A 19,885-nucleotide genomic window follows, 5' to 3' on the forward strand; every position below is an offset into this window, starting at 1 on the left:
CATGTTGGCAAGTAATATTGACGGTAATGGCAGCTTTCCTAGTTGCCTTCTGCGGGTCCGGACCAGGCATCCGGCTCTTCTTCCTCTGCGTCGCTTCCTTTTGCTAATAATTGGGATGTCTGCCCTGTGGGGTGTTTGGAGAATATCGTGTGAGTCCTGCTTGTTGTTGTTAAAAAAATCTTTGTCTAATCTGAGGTGAGTGATCGCTGTCCTGATATCTAGAAGCTCTTTTCTGCCGTAAGATACGGTTGCAGAAACATTATGTACAAAATCATTTACAAATATTGCGGAAAAACACATAATAGCACAATTGGTTAGGAGACCGTAAAGCGGCGCTGAAAGTAAACTCAATTGACAGTGAGAGGACATTTCTTTTTTTCTGAGTTTAATAGCTTACAACAAAACGTACACTAAGTATTACTTTCTTAGCTACAGTATACATATCCTGGCATGTTGCATAATTTGTGCATCAGCATACAAGACATATTTTTGTTGTGCTGTGCTCACTTGAACAGGAAGGTGGCGCGGCAGTCCTGCTTGTGGGAAAACTTTGTCATCAAAGTTTGGCATTCTCTGGATTCATGGTGCTTTCAAGACAACTGGAAATTTGGGGGGAAATTAGGTTGAATAATGACGCCAGTGATCTTCAGGTTGAAACGTTGACGCTCTAGAAAGAGGTCCGAGTTCCCGACTTGGAATTCCGAGTTGGATGAACGTTCAAAACGTATTTTCCCAGTCGGAGCTCGTTTTTTCAGCGTTCACAGTTGTCTTCAACGCACTGAAGTCAGAGGTCAAAGATTTCAGTTTTCTGTCAATCCAGTTCCCAGTTGCTTTGAACACGGCAGAAATCATGCTGGATTGACAGCATGGCCGATGTAGTCAACTTTTTCTGGTCCATGACGTTGTGTGTGAATGTTTATCCTTTTAAGGTTGGAAAGAGACCCTTTCAGACAGATTTTTAAAATCCTTAATCCCAGACTTGGAACACATACCTTTCCACCGAATAGCAGGCAGGGGAAGCAAAAATAGTGTTTAGCCACGGATTCCTATAAAAACACTCTGTACTTTAGCTGGCTGCCCCTCCACCACAGAAAGAGCTGAGCTAGGCTGAAGCACCTTCATTTTCAGCATGAGCTTTAGCCAGCTTCTCTGACTATTGTTGTCATGACATGTATGACAAGATTGCATGACAACAACATGCCTGCATGACAACGCTAGTCAGAGGAGTTGGCTAAAGCTCATACAGATAGGAGGCCATGCATACTAGAAGGCATACAATGAACATACAGTCCGTTTTGAGAACAGCTTGGCTAAGAGATGACAATAAGCTTTGGGCCAACCTCAGAATGGAGCACTAAAAGACTATAAACTGTTAAATGTAATTACATCTGCAGTGGCAGACTGTGGTGCTGCATTAGTGTCTGAAAGGACCAATGGGGAGGTCAAGATCCATTTTCCTCTCACAGTGACAGCATGGGACCCAGTGGCATGGCATGGGCTACGGCCTCAAAGCCTTAACTAGCCCAATAATACACAGTTCCATCTAGGGCTAAAATCCTTAGTTTTCATTTTTTTACGGAAAAATACTATGATTGAACTACTGGATACAAATGCAGATCAACACTTCAGTTGTGGAGAGTGCTTGTATAAACATATCTCGTTCAAACATAAAATCTGTTCTAATCCCTCTCATCTGTTCCTATAACTGTGAGATGTGGGCTGCATTGTCACTGAGTCACGGCTGAGTACACAATAGTGCCTTAATCCAGAGCGTCTGACTCATCGAGATGTGGATTAGGCTGCTGTATACGTTTTCCGCCCTACGCTAAACAAAAAAAAACAAAAAACAGTCATCAGCAGAAACCCAAACCGCCGCGATCATCCACGCTTTTCCCCTTGTTCGTAAAATGGAACGCCGATTGTGCTTGGGGAGACGTAATGATAAGCTTGGGCATGACAAGAGAAATGCCAGCGCCTTATGCCTTTTATCAGTAGATGGCGGTTTGCTGCTGCGTGTTCATACTTGAGTTTTGGAGGGGAAGTTACTCCTCTGTATCCTCAGCAGAGAGCAGTGATGCTGTACTTAATATATTCAAGGGGCATCTTAGGGAAATAAATGTTGTGTAGTTTTATTATCATAAAGGAGTATCTCAGGAACAGAAGTGTGGTTGTGTGGTTTCAATGTTTAATATTTAAAATGTCATATTTTGTCTAATGATGTTCTGTGTTATGTCACTCTGTATTATGTTTCATGTTTTGTGTGGAACACAGGAAGAGTAGCTGCTGCTTTTCAACAACAAATGGGGATCCTAATTAAATACCATATATATTTATAATATCATAGAAAGGCTATCTATATAAGTGTCCTATATCGGCTGAAAGCTTAAATTCTTTAAAAAAGCTTAAATAACAAAAGTTTATCACAATACTTTGTTATATACCCTTTGTTGGCAATGACAGAGGTCAAACGTTTTCTGTAAGTCTTCACAAGGTTTTTACACACTGTTGCTGATATTTTGGCCCATTCCTCCATAAAGATCTCCTCTAGAGCAGTAATGTTTTGTGGCTGTTGCTGGGCAACACAGACTTTCAACTCCCTCCAAAGATTTTCTATTTTCTATGGGGTTGAGATCTGGAGACTGGCTAGGCCACTCCAGGACCTTGAAATGCTTCTTACGAAGCCACTCCTTCATTTCCCGGGCGGTGTGTTTGGGATCATTGTCATGCTGAAAGACCCAGCAACGTTTCATCTTCAATGCCCTTGCTGATGGAAGGAGGTTTTCACTCAAAATCTCACGATACATGGCCCCATTCATTCTTTCCTTTACACGGATCAGTCGTCCTGGTCCCTTTGCAGAAAAACAGCCCCGAAGCATGATGTTTCCAACCCCATGCTTCACAGTAGGTATGGTGTTCTTTGGATGTAACTCAGCATTCTTTGTCCTCCAAACACGACGAGTTGAGTTTTTACCAAAAAGTTATATTTTGGTTTCATCTGACCATATGACATTCTCCCAATCTTCTTCTGGATCATCCAAATGCTCTCTAGCAAACTTCAGACGGGCCTGGACATGTACTGGCTTAAGCAGGGGGACACGTCTGGCACTGCAGGATTTGAGTCCCTGACGGTGTAGTGTGTTACTGATGGTAGGCTTTGTTACTTTGGTCCCAGCTCTCTGCAGGTCATTCACTAGGTCCCCCCGTGTGGTTCAGGGATTTTTGCTCACCGTTCTTGTGATCATTTTGACCCCAAGGGGTGAGATCTTGCGTGGAGCCCCAGATCGAGGGAGATTATCAGTGGTCTTGTATGTCTTCCATTTCCTAATCATTGCTCCCACTGTTGATTTCTTCAAACCAAGCTGCTTACCTATTGCAGATGCAGTCTTCCCAGCCTGGTGGAGGTCTACAATTTTGTTTCTGGTGTCCTTTGACAGCTCTTTGGTCTTGGCCATAGTGGAGTTTGGAGTGTGACTGTTTGAGGTTGTGGACAGGTGTCTTTTATACTGATAACAAGTTCAAACAGGTGCCATTAATACAGGTAACGAGTGGAGGACAGAGGAGCCTCTTAAAGAAGAAGTTACAGGTCTGTGAGAGCCAGAAATCTTGCTTGTTTGTAGGTGACCAAATACTTATTTTCCACCATAATTTGCAAATAAATTCATTAAAAATCCTACAATGTGATTTTCTGGATTTTTTTTCTCATTTTGTCTGTCATAGTTGAAGTGTACCTATGATGAAAATTACCGGCCTCTCTCATCTTTTTAAGTGGGAGAACTTGCACAATTGGTGGCTGACTAAATACTTTTTTGCCCCACTGTATATATATATATATATATTACCCTTTGGCAGCTTTATCAGAAAGCACAGCATTGATTTTCACTGCTGCGCAGATGACACGAAAGTTTACATAGCTGTGTCACCAGAGGATTTTAGCTCCACGGATAAATTATTAGATTCTATTAGTGATTTAAGAACCTGGATGGCTCACAACTTCCTCCAGCTAAATCAAATCAAATCAAATCAAATTTTATTTGTCACCTACACATGGTTAGTAGATGTTAATGCGAGTGTAGCGAAATGCTTGTGCTTCTAGTTCCGACAATGCAGTAATAACGAACAAGTAATCTAACTAACAATTCCAAAAAAACTACTGTCTTATACACAGTGTAAGGGGATAAAGAATATGTACATAAGGATATATGAATGAGTGATGGTACAGAGCAGCATAGGCAAGATACAGTAGATGATATCGAGTACAGTATATACATATGATATAAGTATGTAAACCAAGTGGCATAGTTAAAGTGGCTAGTGATACATGTATTACATAAGGATGCAGTCGATGATATAGAGTACAGTATCAACGTATGCATATGAGATGAATAATGTAGGGTAAGTAACATTATATAAGGTAGCATTGTTTAAAGTGGCTAGTGATATGTTTACATTTCCCATCAATTCCCATGATTAAAGTGGCTGGAGTAGAGTCAGTGTCATTGACAGTGTGTTGGCAGTAGCCACTCAATGTTAGTGGTGGCTGTTTAACAGTCTGATGGCCTTGAGATAGAAGCTGTTTTTCAGTCTCTCGGTCCCAGCTTTGATGCAAATCAAGACAAGACTGAGGTTCTTATTGTTGCAGCAAAAGCACAGAGAGAGAATGGCCGCACATTTGAATTTAATTGCAATAAAGATAAAACACAAGGTAAAAAACCAAGGTGTTATTTTAGATTCTGAACTCAATTGTTATTCACACATTAGGAATGTGACCAAAATAGCCTTTTACCACCTGAGGAACATTTCCAAGGTGCGTCCATTTCTCTCTCAGGCTGACACAGAGAGTCTCATCAATCCTTTTTTTACAATCAGGCTTGACTACTGTAATGCTCTCCTGTCTGGTCTACCCAAGAAAGCCATTGGTCAACTGCAAAACATACAGAATGCTGCAGCCCAGTTACTGACCAAGACCAAACGGAGAGCACACATTACACTGGTTTTAATGTCGCTGCACTAGCTGCCTGTGAGTTTTAGAATTCATTTTAAGATTCTTCTATTGGTTTTTAAATCTATCCACGATTGTGCAACCCAATACATGTCCGACTGCTTTTAAGTTATGTACCCAATAGGTCCCTCAGGTCCTCTGGAACTGGCCTTTTAACTGTCCCAAAGCCTAGGACCAAGAGGCATGGAGAGGCAGCCTTCAGTTACCATGCCCCCCCAGCCTTTGGAATAGCCTGCCAGAGAACCTGATGGGGGGCCTAAATTGTGGACATTTTTTTTAAACACGCCTTTTTAGCTTTGCTTTCCTTAGCGTGCTTTTTAGTCGTTCAGTTTTTTATTTATTTTTATCCTCTTATATTTGGTGTGTAGTAAATATATATGTATTTTTATTTTATTTTATTTCTTTGCCTGTGAAGAACATTGTGTTGCATTCCATGTCTGAAATGTGCTGGACAAATGAAGCTGGGTTTGATTTGATAGTTTGTTTTGTAGGGGGGCTCCTTTTGGCTGCTAAGTCATATGACATATGAGTACTATATCTCTCATGCCAAAACATATTGGAACAATATCTTGTCTTGTTGCTTTTTGGACTATGTTGCTCTGTCTGTATGCTACGTCTTGCTTGTCCTATGTTGCTCTGCGTGTGTTTACTGCTCAATGATTGTCTATATTGTTATTGTTTCTAATAACCTGCCCAGGGACTGCAGTTGAAAATGAGCTGGCTGGCTAAAACCGGCAATTTTACTGAAACGTTGATTAATGTGCACTGTCCCTGTAAAAATAAAATAAACTCCAACTCAACACCACCAAAAAATTGCATGGTGCAATAACACCAGACAGTAACACAGTGCAGTTAACGTCAGTCGAAACACAATCCCCACACACAAAGTTCTCACTTAGAATAGAGTATGGAAGAACAATTTGAAATCAATGGAGTGACTGCAAATGTGATTTGACTAAGGCAGATGCCTCTAGACAGAACAGAGCAGAAAGAGAATTTAAAATCAGCCACTTATTCTCTCCTCACCCCACAAGCTAAATTTCACACTTTCTTGAATTGAGAAATTGCATTTCAACACAGTTTCTTTTGGTCAGCCGCAAACATTTGCACATTCCACACACTGATCCTATGACAATTACAATACAAATTAAGCAAGAAAACACATGTTTTTTTTGTTGAATAATGAATTGACTCTCTCCTTTGTCCCTCAGGTATTGCTGGCAACCCAGTGCTTTTCAATGGGAATGGAGACGCCCCTGGTCGCTATGAGATTTACCAGTACCAGATCAGAAACCAAACAGCTGAGTACAAAATCATCGGGCACTGGACCGACCAGCTCTATCTGAATGTAAGCACTTGTTTTTTTATAGTTCATACAGCAGCTGCAGATGCTGTACTTTAGATATATTATCAGACTCGTCCCCTCCACATTACCTTCATGGGTTTCACCATGTGTGTCAGTGGCTCTCCTCCTGACACAGCTATGATTGGCTGTTGTCATCTGTTGGTTCTACTGCAGCGCTTCCTTGGCTCAGTAATTCCTCTTGATCCATTTGCTACTGGCTTTGTGCACACATCTTAAAAGTTGAAAACATCCAGAGGGTGCTTTAGTGATTAACAACAAAGACTGAAATGAAAAGAAAGCAATAAGAGCTTAAAAACCGATACATTGCTATAGTGACTTTAGACACCATCCACTGTCTTAGGGAAACAATAGTGTGCAATTGTGGACACATGGGGGTAACAAAGCTATAACAATGAATTACATGAAGCCGGCCTCGCAAATAATGCTTAAATGGAATAAGAAGAGATGGCCTTGGGCTAAGAAAGATAGAAAGAAAAAAATAAGCAGGTTTCTATGGAGTTGACCTGGTTTCTATGGAGTTGACCTGGTTTCTATGGAGTTGACCTGGTTTCTATGGAGTTGACCTGGTTTCTATGGAGTTGAAATGGTTTCTATGGAGTTGATCTGGGTCTGTACCTCTTTCAATGCTGTGAACACAGAATGAATGGAATGGTGTTGTATATTCTAGTCCTGGGCACCTACTGTAGTGTGCACCAATTCTCTTTCCTAAGGATATTTACACATTTTGGATGAGTTTGCCGCCTATGAATTTAACAACCAACATCAATAGCAAAAAGGTGAATAAGATGACACTAAATATAACGTTTTAAGAAGGCAAATAGAGTTTGGGAGAGGAGAATCCCCAAAACGAACCGCATGCCAGTGGCAATTTTCATTAAACAAGAAGAGACTGTGTATGGGTTATAGAGTTAGTTATTTGAGAAGTGTTTGACTGTACCCCTCCTCTCCTCTCCATCTCAATCAGATCCGAGCAATGCACTGGCCAGGTGGAGGTCGTCAGATCCCCTACTCCATCTGCAGCCACCCCTGCCAGGCCGGAGAGCGCAAGAAAATAGTGAAGGGCATCCCTTGCTGCTGGCACTGCGAGCGCTGCGACGGCTACCAGTACCAGGCAGACACCTACAGCTGCAAGATGTGCCGCTTTGACCTGCGTCCCAACGAGAACCACACGGCCTGCCGTCCCATCCCCATTGTCAAGCTGGAATGGAGTTCCCCCTGGGCCGTCATACCTGTCCTCATCTCCGTGGTGGGCATCATGGCCACTCTGTTTGTGGTGGTCACCTTTATCCGCTACAATGACACGCCCATCGTCAAGGCGTCAGGCCGCGAGCTCAGCTACGTTCTACTGACGGGTATCTTCATGTGCTACGCCACCACTTTTCTCATGATATCTGCCCCTGACGTGGGCATCTGCTCCCTCAGACGGATCTTCCTGGGTCTGGGGATGAGTATCAGCTACGCAGCCCTGCTCACCAAGACTAACCGCATCTACCGCATCTTCGAGCAGGGATCCATGTCGGTGAGCGCCCCCAGATTCATCTCCCCAGCCTCCCAGCTGGTCATCACCTTCAGCCTGACTTCGGTGCAGCTACTGGGGGTGTGTATCTGGTTTGGCGTGGACCCGTCTCAGGCCATCATTGACTATGAGGACCAGCGCATGGCCAATCCGGACATGGCCCGTGGCGTGCTCAAATGTGACATCTCTGACCTTTCTCTGATTTGCCTGCTCGGCTACAGCATGCTGCTAATGGTCACCTGCACAGTGTATGCCATCAAGACTCGAGGCGTGCCGGAGGCCTTCAACGAGGCCAAGCCCATCGGCTTCACCATGTACACCACCTGTATCATCTGGCTGGCCTTCATCCCCATCTTCTTTGGTACCTCCCAGTCCACAGAGAAGGTAAGCTCAGAGGTGTGTTTTTTTCTGGTCTGTTTGTTTTTGCACTTGTTGATATCCAAAAGGATGGCATAAGCACAAAGAGGATTATACAGACTGGGTCCCTCTCTCTCTCTGTGTGTCTCTCTCTCTCTCTCTCTCTCTCTCTCTCTCTCACACACACACTCTCTTTGTCTTTTGTCTTGGTTGAAATAAAATGCTTTTTTATAATGTTTTGTTTATAGAGAGGCCTTTACACCATTGTTTGTTTATGGAAGGAGTGTGCTGGGGAGTCAGTGTAGGTAGGTGGACATGACTGGAGGAAAAAAGCATTATGCTATGGTATGCATGAGCCTTTTCTGTCAGAGCTTCTCTCTAGAGTCGAACATGCTGACCACACTGACTAGGTATCTCCCTTTTCCCTTTCCTGCATTTTTTAAAAACCTTTTTAACTAGGCAAGTCAGTTAAGGGCAAATTCTTATTTACAATGACGGCCTACACCCGCCAAACCCGGACGAAGCTGGGCCAGTTGTGCGCTGCCCTATCGGACAATCACGGCCGGTTGTGATACCCTGGTTTGATTCCAGGCTGTGTCTGTGGTGACGCCTCTAGCACTGAGATGCAGTGCCTTAGACCACTGCGCCACTCGAGCATGCATTGTGTACACGAGCATTGCAAAATACATTTACACATACGGTTGAAGTCGGAAGTTTAAATACACTTAGGTTGGAGTCATTAAAACTCGTTTTTCAACCAGTCCACATATGTATTGTTAGTAAACTATAGTTTTGTCATGTCATTTAGGACATCTACTTTGTGCATGGCCCAAGTCATTTTTCCAACAATTGTTTACAGGCAGATTATTTCACTTATGTATCAAAGAGCAAAGAGAAATGACATACTTTAAGACATGAAGGTCAGTCAATACGGAACATTTCAAGAACCTTGATATTTTCTTAAAGTGCAGTCGTAAAAACCATCAAGCGCTGTGATGAAACTGGCCCTTATGAGGACCGCCACAGGAATGGAAGACCCAGAGTTCCCTCTGCTGCAGAAGATAAGTTCATTAGAGTTAACAGCCTCAGAAATTGCAGCCCAAATAAATGCTTCACAGGGTTCAAGTAACAGCCATATCTCAACATCAACTGTTCAGAGGAGACTGTGTGAATCAGACTGTCATTCTGCAGCAATACACCATCCCATGTGGTTTGGGCTTAGTGAGACTATCATTTGTTTGGGATGAGTTGGACCGTAGAGTGAAGGAAAAGCAGCCAACAAGTGCTTAGCATGTGTGGGAACTCCTTCAAGACTGTTGGAAAAGCATTTCAGGTGAAGCTGGTTGAGACAATGCCAAGAACGTGCAAAGCTGTCATCAAGGCAAATTGTGAATCTCAAATATAAAATATGTTTTGATTTGTTTAACACTTTTTTGGAATCTCAAATATAAAATAGGTTTTGATTTGTTTAACACTTTTTTGGTTACTACATGATTCCATATATATTTTATTTCATAGTTTTGATGTCTTCACTATTATTCAAAAATTTTAAAAATAGTAAAAAATAAAGAAAAAACCCATGAATGAGTAGTTGTTCGAAAATTTGGACCGGTAGTGTAAGGAATTTGAAATTATTTTTACTTTTGATACTTAAGTATATTTTAGCAATTACATTTACTTTTGATACTTAAGTATATTTATAACCAAATACTTTTAGACTTTTACTCAAGTAGTATTTTACTGGGTGACTTTCACTTTTACTTGAGTCATTATCTGTTAAGGTATCTTTACTTTTACTCAAGTATGACAATTGGGTACTTTTCCCACCACTGCCTTTCACCGCAGATGCAGAAGGGTGATATCGCTTGATGCAGTGGATTGAGATGCAGCCCATGCAAAACAGATATATTTGGCTTAAACAGACAGATTGACAGATTGTTTCCATTATGTTAATTCGATTTCTGCGGGGGTGCGGAAACTGTAGGCTAAGGGATGGTGAATTTTTCTGTTATACTCTGTCAGAGCACCGATTTTCATTTTGTAATCATTAAGTTTTAATCTCCCCTGCAGTCTTGGTTTTATGAAGACTAGAATTACAAGCAGAGGATTGTATAATTCTGTGATTACAGTATATCTGAGATATAATTACATTGGGGAGGTTAGTATCAATATAAAACTGCTAAGCCATTAATTACTTAAATATTAGAAGTTTTGATCTGAAGAAATGTCCTATTTTTCATGCAGAGGATTTGAAGATAATTCCTATAAACTCTGCAGGCCCTTTGCATACAGTAGCCTGCTTGTTATTCCGTGACTCATGCGTATGTGACAGCCACGTGCCACAGTGTATTAGTGACCGTTGAGCTGTTTACACAACCACAGAGCTCACACTCGTGTCATTGTGTCAAATCAATGATTCTGGCCTGGTGAACGGCAAATCCACTGAACACTGGGATTCACACCTAGGGGAAATTGTATTGGTTTTCATTCAAAAACTTTCAAGCATTCGATTAAGCCTGCCTGGAATGGAGTGTCAGATGGGCGGGGTTTGCACTTTTTTGGACTATCCCATTGGTTCTGTTGTGACAACCAAGCTGAATCAAGTGCAGCATAAGAATTAGAAAGAAACCAAATACTATTTGAACCCCAGGTCTGCTGGGATGTAGAGGTCAGATGGGGACACTGGGAGAAATGGATGCACTGTAAACCCCAATGTGCTGTCATTAATTAAACATTTTGAGGAAACCTGTTGCAGTTAATATTTCTGAGTATAGTTATTGTGATTTTGTAGTCATTACTCAAACTGATGGAGTCACTGTGACCATGTAGAGCAGGGGTAGGCAACCCTGGTCCTTGAGTACCAAAGGCACTTCATGTTTTTGATTTAACCGACCTGGAAGACCAGGTGTGTTGAATGTAATACAGTGGCCTGAAGCTCATGGTTTACAGGCCTGCAAATAGGCTTGCAAAATTCCGTTAACTTTCCCAAAATTCCCAGATTTTCAAAAAAATCCTGGTAGAATAATTTCCAGGAATCTTCCACCCGGGATTCCTGGGAAACCTTGGAAATTTACCAGAAGATTGCAACCTTACATTGCAAGTCACATTATGCTGGTTTACAGAGTGATGTGGAAATCCTATTACAATCCCGCCAGAGTTAAGCTATCTAACAGCCGAAGTGTTTTATTCACCCGCAACCTGCATTCAAAATGACTGCCAGGATTAGGAACAGTGCGAGGAGACTACCTAAGCCATTTAAACTGGAACAACCATTTTTGTAACGGGTGCAAAAAATCTAACAAAATGACCGGATTAGTTTACAAAAATGCATGTTATTTATCTTTGTGTCGCATAAGATTAATCAATCAATCACTCAATGTAAACGCAAAAACACATATTAAAAACAATCATAAAAAAAGTACATTTGTTATCATAACTTTTTTTTTAATGTAGTTGATGTGACTTCTCATTTAGTTTTGATTCAGTACCACATTAACATTTTAAGTAATAGGCCTAATCAGTTTTCATTGACTTTGAGTTCAACTTACCAGAGGTATTTGAGTTAAAAATGCCTTGGTGTTTACAATGTGGATGTTGAGTTTTTAGCACATAACCATAGCTACAGTAGAGTGTACTATTGGGCTCCACAGCCTTGGGATAAAAACAACGGTTAAAATGAGTAGGTGGAAGCAGATCTTTTTGGCAGATAGACAAAGCATGTGGCCTCAGTAGCTGTCACGAGCACTGGTTATATACTCAGGAGCGAGAGGCTAGTGAATGCCTTGCACTGGCAGGGATGACACCATCGGTGGTGCTGGAGTAAAACAACAGAAAGGGGGGATCTAAAGAGCTGTACTATAATGTCATCATCATCACCGTCTTCCCAAGTAAGACTTATGAACTGCATTCAACGTGTGTATTCTTCCGCAGTGCATTACCGTGCATTGCATAGGACCATTGCGAGTTAGATGCACTCAGTCACTGTGCTCAATGTCCATTGTGCGCTAACGTAATGAAGCCCTTACTCGCTAGATTGACTGTGTGTATCAGTCAACTTCCTTTATCAGTATGACCTGTTGTGGTGTTAACACAATGCGTACTCACCTGAAGAACAGAAAGATACCTGCAGGGATCAAAAGGGAAAACCACTTTTTACAAGAAGATTATGCCGTTTTTTTGCTTAAGCGCTTCTAAATCCTGTCTGCTACCGTCACATTGTGTTAATAATGGTGCATACATACTGGCATATGGGTCAGCCTTTAAAGGATCGTTCATCACTAAATTAATAAGAACAAGGTAAACTAACGCAAACTGCAAAACGCTCCATATGTACTGAATAACAGGTATTGACCTGAACATTGCTTATCTCCTGTAATCAGTAGCAAACCGCAATGGATATTAATAAATACTGTCTTCCAGCTGTCCATCTTCTGCCTTGAAAGATAAAAGAGAATCGTGAGGTAGACTTAGCGTACGCTTTTCCTAGATGAGGTAATCCATTAGCTAGTGTGGCTTTGAATCACAAAACAGGAGGTGCCCTACTTTTTGTTTCTCCTCACAATCCTGCAGAAACCCAGCTCTTCTAATTCAATTTGAAATCCTGGAACAAGTTCTCTTATAGAGGCTTAAGATAAGAGGTGGCTTTTCTTCTCCCAATTCACATTAAACATTCATTCATTTGTTTTTTTTCCCCTTGGAAAGGGGCAGACACAATTGTGGCGAGAACTTTGAATTCTTCGGGAGGAGGAGGGCCACCACTGCCAGGAGGCTAGAGCTCTGTTACTGTAGGTGAGAGGGAGAATACAGTGGCGTGACTGAGCTAAGACTTCCCTTATACTGCTCTCTCTGCTTTCTCTATCGTCTTAACGTGCACGACAGTAGCTTGTCATATTACACACATGCACACTTAGGGAACTTTGAATGTAGCATAAATATGCCTCGGCGGTATGATGAGAAGACATGAGATTTAGTGTTGAATTACTGTGCTATTTGTTCTTAGAGATTCTCTTTTTCGAGCTAAAATATTCAGGATAATGCCGTGCACAATCAACAATACTGGGCTGCAGTACACGCAAACTTCTTGATTTTCCAATCAATTAGAATAATTCTGTGATAGATCATCTGTGCTGTTATGTAAACAATGTTCCTTTATGAGAAATTAACATGCAAAAACAAAAGCACCTCGTAATCATCCAAAGTGACAAGCCCAACAAAGCCTTGCAGCTGGAAATGACATGTCTTTTAGAACAAATTAAATGCTTGAGTGGCTCTGGGTCTTGATTTAGCTTATCTGTCCGCCTATGTGCTCATCACCAGTTTACTGCATGCCTCCCTCGCCTGGCACTCCAATTACACTAATTTATTTGTCATCCTGTGTCAGGAGAAATGTAACAAATGCCATATAGGAGGCCTTCTCTATCAGTCAAATATGGTCTATCTATAGTGTGTGATCACAGAGCATGATGCTGGATGCTGGAAATCGATGTGGCACTGCCTCACCTGGAGAGGTGCAGTAAATCAGAGGATGTCTGTCAGGTAGGGGTGAGTGGGAGGAGTGGTAGGAACGCTTCACAATGGAGTCCAAGGACAAGGTTTCTCTCCTCACAATGGACACAATTTCAACACAATTGTCCGCCTTAGAAAGAGCTGCCATTATGGTGCTCGAACACCTGACGGCTAGTGAGTGGTTTTGTCCATCTCTTTTATGATATCAAGTTTTCATTACACTGTTTACAGTGTTCTTGTCGTTGCCTCTCGGCTGTTAAAAAAGTAGGTTAGTTCAACAGCCTTAGATTACATGCTGTGATGTGTCCATTCGCTGTAATGCTAGGTCAGAAACAGTCATGACGCCATCAGCTGCCTAAACAGAGAGACAGACAGACCAATGATCCCACTCTGCTTTGGTAGTTGTTCGTTTTTCAACTTTCTATACCGTCGCTAAATTACACAAACAAGTGTCTCCTCCTCCAGGTAGACACATTGTAGCAGCAATCCACTCTGTGACATCCAACATTTCTACATTTGTGGATTACCACATTAAACCGATGTTTGAGAATCTCCCATCTTTTGTCAAAGACACTAGTCACAGGATCTCATTGATAGAGGACTTAGGAAGGATACCAGAGGGCACCCTGCTGACCACTAACATCCCACACACTGGAGGCTTGCAGGCGCTGCAACACTTCCTTCAGCAGAGATACTCGACCCTTGCTCCATCCAATGACTGCATCTTACAACTTACTGAACTGGTATTATCCAATAACTACTTAGTCTTTGAGTCAGACTTTTTCCTTCAAATTCGGGGTGTAGCCATGGGCTCCCCCTTTTCCCCCAACTACGCAAACCTGTATGTGGGACAATTTGAGGAAGCACTCCTTAATGAAACAGAAACACACCCCTTACTTTCTAAAATCCTACTATGGAAGAGATACATAGATGATGTCTTTGTGCTCTGGGAAGGAAGTCAGCAGAAACTAAATGAATTCCAAACTCTACCAAACGAGAGCTCTGAATATCTCAAATTAACCATGCAGACTGATGAGAGAGAAATAAACTACCTGGACTTATGGATCGTCAAAGAGAATGATGCATTACACACAGACTTATACACAAAGCCCACAGATCGCAATACCCTGCTACGTGCGGATAGTATGCATCACCTTCCCCCCAAGAATGGTCTACCATATAGCCAGTTATGCAGGGTTAAACGAATGTGGCCCTTCGACAGAACAAAAAAAAAATCGCACACCTCTTCAAGGAACCCCCACGGGTGGTCTATAAGCGTGGTCGCAATTTTGGAGATAGCTTGGTGAGATCTGACATGCCCTCTGAGCCCACTCAGACACTCTTGACACCTATCCCAAATGGGAACTACAAATGTGGCTCATGCGCACAGTGCAATGGCACTATAAAAACATCCTTCAGACAGCCACAAACAGGTCGAAAAATCCCTGTTAGGGGTATCATCTCATGCTAGAGTAATCATCACCTGTTCATGTGGAAACGAAAATACAATTAAAATAACGCATAGCTGAACACCGCAGCTCAATCAGGTGTAAGAACATTGACTCTCCAGTAGCAGCTCACTTTGTTGAAGCTAACCATCCACTACACAGGCATTGAGCATGTTGCTCTACCAAGAAGAGGTGGTAACATCGAGATCATACTACTACAAATTGAGGCTTAGTGGTCTGAATATTGACTTTGATCTCAGGCCCTTCTTATGAACAATTATTTATTTTATGAAGTCTTATAAATGGATATTTTCTTTCTACAGCTTATTAGTGTACACAGAATATGTTCCCCCTGCTGATGATGCTCATTATGCATTAAGGTTGAACCAAAAGATTACATGTAACAAATATGAAATGAAATACGAAACAATTAAATATGTGAAATTGAATTAAACAATAATGCATGTTGATGCTAATATGATGTACAATATTCAATTATGTTTCTATATGATAACAATAGCCTAATATTTTTTTAAACTTTTTTTTAATTTCACTTTTATTTAACCAGGTAGGCAAGTTGAGAACAAGTTCTCATTTACAATTGCAACCTGGCCAAGATAAAGCAAAGCAGTTCGACACATACAACGACACAGAGTTACACATGGAGTAAAACAAACATACAGTCAATAATACAGTATAAACAAGTCTATATACGATGTGAGTAAATGAGGTGAGATAAGGGAGGTAAAGGCAAAAAAGGCCATGGTGGCAAAGTAAATACAATATAGCAAGTAAAACACTGGAATGGTAGATTTGCAGTGGAAGAATGTACAAAGTAGAAATAAAAAATAATGGGGTGCAAAGGAGCAAAATAAATAAAATAAATACAGTAGGGAAAGAGGTAGTTGTTTGGGCTAAATTATAGGTGGGCTATGTACAGGTGCAGTAATCTGTGAGCTGCTCTGTCAGTTGGTGCTTAAAGCTAGTGAGGGAGATGAGTGTTTCCAGTTTCAGAGATTTTTGTAGTTCGTTCCAGTCATTGGCAGCAGAGAACTGGAAGGAGAGGCGGCCAAAGAAAGAATTGGTTTTGGGGGTGACCAGAGAGATATACCTGCTGGAGCGCATGCTACAGGTGGGTGATGCTATGGTGACCAGCGAGCTGAGATAAGGGGGGACTTTACCTAGCAGGGTCTTGTAGATGACATGGAGCCAGTGGGTTTGGCGACGAGTATAAAGTGAGGGCCAGCCAACGAGAGCGTACAGGTCGCAATATGGGGCTTTGGTGACAAAACGGATTGCACTGTGATAGACTGCATCCAATTCGTTGAGTAGGGTATTGGAGGCTATTTTGTAAATGACATTGCCGAAGTCGAGGATTGGTAGGATGGTCAGTTTTACAAGGGTATGTTTGGCAGCATGAGTGAAGGATGCTTTGTTGCGAAATAGGAAGCCAATTCTAGATTTAACTTTGGATTGGAGATGTTTGATATGGGTCTGGAAGGAGAGTTTACAGTCTAACCAGACACCTAGGTATTTGTAGTTGTCCACGTATTCTAAGTCAGAGCCGTCCAGAGTAGTGATGTTGGACAGGCAGAAGAGAGTCGGTCCAAGAATTGAACCCTGTGGCACCCCCATAGAGACTGCCAGAGGTCCGAACAGCAGACCCTCCGATTTGACACACTGAACTCTATCAGAGAAGTAGTTGGTGAACCAGGCAAGGCAATCGTTTGAGAAACCAAGGTTGTCGAGTCTGCAGATGAGGATGTGGTGATTGACAGACTCGAAAGCCTTGGCCAGATCAATGAATACGGCTGCACATTAATGTTTTTTATCGATGTCGGTTAAGATATCATTTAGGTCCTTGAGCGTGGCTGAGGTGCACCCATGACCAGCTCTGAAACCAGATTACATAGCAGAGAAGGTATGGTGAGATTCGAAATGGTCGGTAATCTGTTTGTTGACTTGGCTTTCGAAGACCTTAGAAAGGTAGGGTAGGATAGATGTAGGTCTGTAGCAGTTTGGGTCAAGAGTGTCCCCCCCTTTGAAGAGGTGGATGACCGCAGCTGCTTTCCAATCTTTGGGAATCTCAGACGACACGAAAGAGAGGTTGAACAGGCTAGTAATAAGGGTGGCAACAATTTCGGCAGATAATTTTAAAAAGAAAGGGTCCAGATTGTCTAGCCCGGCTGATTTGTAGGGGTCCAGATTTTGCAGCTCTTTCAGAACATCAGCTGACTGGATTTAGGAGAAGGAGAAATGGGGAAGGCTTGGGCGAGTTGCTGTGGGGGGTGCAGTGCTGTTGACCGGGGTTGGAGTAGCCAGGTGGAAAGCATGGCCAGCCGTAGAAAAATGCTTATTGAAATTCTCAATTATAGTGGATTTATCAGTGGTGACAGTGTTTCCTATCTTCAGTGCAGTGGGCAGCTGGGAGGAGGTGTTCTTATTCTCCATGGACTTTACAGTGTCCCAGAACTTTTTTGAGTTAGTGTTGCAGGAAGCAAATTTCTGCTTGAAAAAGCTAGCCTTGGCTTTTCTAACTGCATGTGTATAATGGTTTCTAGCATCCCTGAACAGCTGCATATCACGGGGGCTGTTTGATGCTAATGCAGAACGCCATAGGATGTTTTTGTGTTGGTTAAGGGCAGTCAGGTCTGGGGAGAACCAAGGGCTATATCTGTTCCTGGTTCTAAATTTCTTGAATGGGGCATGCTTATTTAAGATGGTTAGGAAGGCATTTAAAAAAAATAACCAGGCATCCTCTACTGACGGGATGAGATCAATATCCTTCCGGCCAGGTCGATTAGAAAGGCCTGCTCGCTGAAGTGTTTCAGGGAGCGTTTGACAGTGATGAGTGGAGGTCGTTTGACCGCTGACCCATTACGGATGCAGGCAATGAGGCAGTGATCGCTGATATCTTGGTTGAAGACAGCAGAGGTGTATTTAGAGGGCAAGTTGGTTAGGAAGATATCTATGAGGGTGCCCGTGTTTAAGGCTTTGGGGAGATACCTGGTAGGTTCATTGATAATTTGTGTGAGATTGAGGGCATCAAGCTTAGATTGTAGGATGGCTGGGGTGTTCTAGTTTAGGTCGCCTAGCAGCACGAGCTCTGAAGATAGATGGGGGGCAATCAGTTCACATATGGTGTCCAGAGCACAGCTGGGGGCAGAGGGTGGTCGATAGCAGGCGGTAACGGTGAGAGACTTGTTTTTAGAGAGGTGGATTTTTAAAAGTAGAAGTTCAAATTGTTTGGGTATAGACCTGGATAGTAGGACAGAACTCTGCAGCCTATCTTTGAAGTAGATTGCAACACCGCCCCCTTTGGCCATTCTATCTTGTCTGAAAATGTTGTAGTTTTGGATGAAAATTTCAGAATTTTTGGTGGTCTTCCTAAGCCAGGATTCAGACACAGCTAGAACATCCGGGTTGGCAGAGTGTGCTAAACCAGTCAATAAAACAAACTTAGGGAGGAGGCTTCTAATGTTAACATGCATGAAACCAAGGCTATTACGGTTACAGAAGTCATCAGAAGAGAGCGCCTGGGGAATAGGAGTGGAGCTAGGCACTGCAGGGCCTGGATTCACCTCTACATCGCCAGAGGAACAGAGGAGTAGTAGGATAAGGGTACGGCTAAAAGCAATAAGAATTGGTTGTCTAGAACGTCTGGAACAGAGAGAGTAAAAGGAGGTTTCTGGGGGCGATAAAATAGCTTCAAGGTATAATGTACAGACAAAGGAATGGTAGGATGTGAATACAGTGGAGGTAAACCTAGGTATTGAGTGATGACGAGAGAGATGTTGTCTCTAGAAACATCATTGAAGCCAGGAGATGTCATCGCATGTGTGCGTGGTGGAACTAATAGGTTGGATATGGTATAGTGAGCAGGACAAGAGGCTCTACAGTGAAATAAGCCAATAAACACTAACCAGAACAGCAATGGACAAGGCATATTGACATTAAGGAGAGGCATGCTTAGTCGAGTGAATAAAAGGGTCTAGTGAGTAGTGAGGTTGGTTGGGGTCACAGCGATTTAGACAGCTAGCCGGGACATCGGGAGCAAGCTAGCATAGGATGGAGGTCTGTTATTAGCCACCTCGTGCGTTTCCGTCGGTAGGATTATTGGGGTTCCATGTGGTAGAGGGGATGAATCCAATTCGCAAAAAAAATAAAAAAATAAACAATAGATATAGTTATAGAGGCCCAAGAAAATAAAAAATAAATTGTCCGATAGGTCTATTCAGATAGCAGCCGATACGACAGCTAACGGTTAGCGGACCGCAGACGAGCGTTCAGGTAAAGTCGCGACGGAGGAGCCAGCCGGATAACTCCCTCGGGTAGATAACGTCGGTAGTCCAGTTGTGAAGGCCCGGTGGGGCTCCGCGTTGGCAGTAAAACGGGTCCGGATAGGTGATTGTAGCCTAGGAGTGACTGATGGAACTCTTCAGTTGGCTAGCTCCGGAATAATTGATGTTTGCTCCGGAATCGATGAAAGCCGATAGTCACACGGATAGCAGCTAGCTAGCTGCGAGATCCAAGTATAAATGTCCAGAGTTAGCGGTTGAAATCCGGGGACATGGAGAGAAAAATAGGTCCGGTATGTTCCGGTCCGAGCCGCGCCGTACAAAACTGGTGATAGATTTCCGAGCTAAAGGATAGCTGATGACCACAAACCGTGGTTAGCTGAATACTAACGATTA

General features: G+C 42.5%; 1 protein-coding gene across 3 annotated transcripts in view; it reads left to right on the plus strand.

Annotated features, from left to right (window-relative positions):
- LOC112254185 (metabotropic glutamate receptor 4) overlaps positions 1 to 19,885 on the plus strand; it is a 339,519-nt gene that overhangs the window by 306,717 nt on the left and 12,917 nt on the right. For all 3 annotated transcript variants that reach the window (XM_042324215.1, XM_024426489.2, XM_024426488.2), the window contains exons 8-9: positions 6,211 to 6,347; positions 7,330 to 8,265. In XM_042324215.1, the coding sequence (XP_042180149.1) occupies positions 6,211 to 6,347; positions 7,330 to 8,265 (1,073 nt within the window). The remainder of the gene's footprint in view (positions 1 to 6,210; positions 6,348 to 7,329; positions 8,266 to 19,885) is intronic.

This window comes from Oncorhynchus tshawytscha, linkage group LG07, assembly GCF_018296145.1.
Source record: "Oncorhynchus tshawytscha isolate Ot180627B linkage group LG07, Otsh_v2.0, whole genome shotgun sequence".
In the NCBI taxonomy this organism is placed as follows: domain Eukaryota; kingdom Metazoa; phylum Chordata; class Actinopteri; order Salmoniformes; family Salmonidae; genus Oncorhynchus; species Oncorhynchus tshawytscha.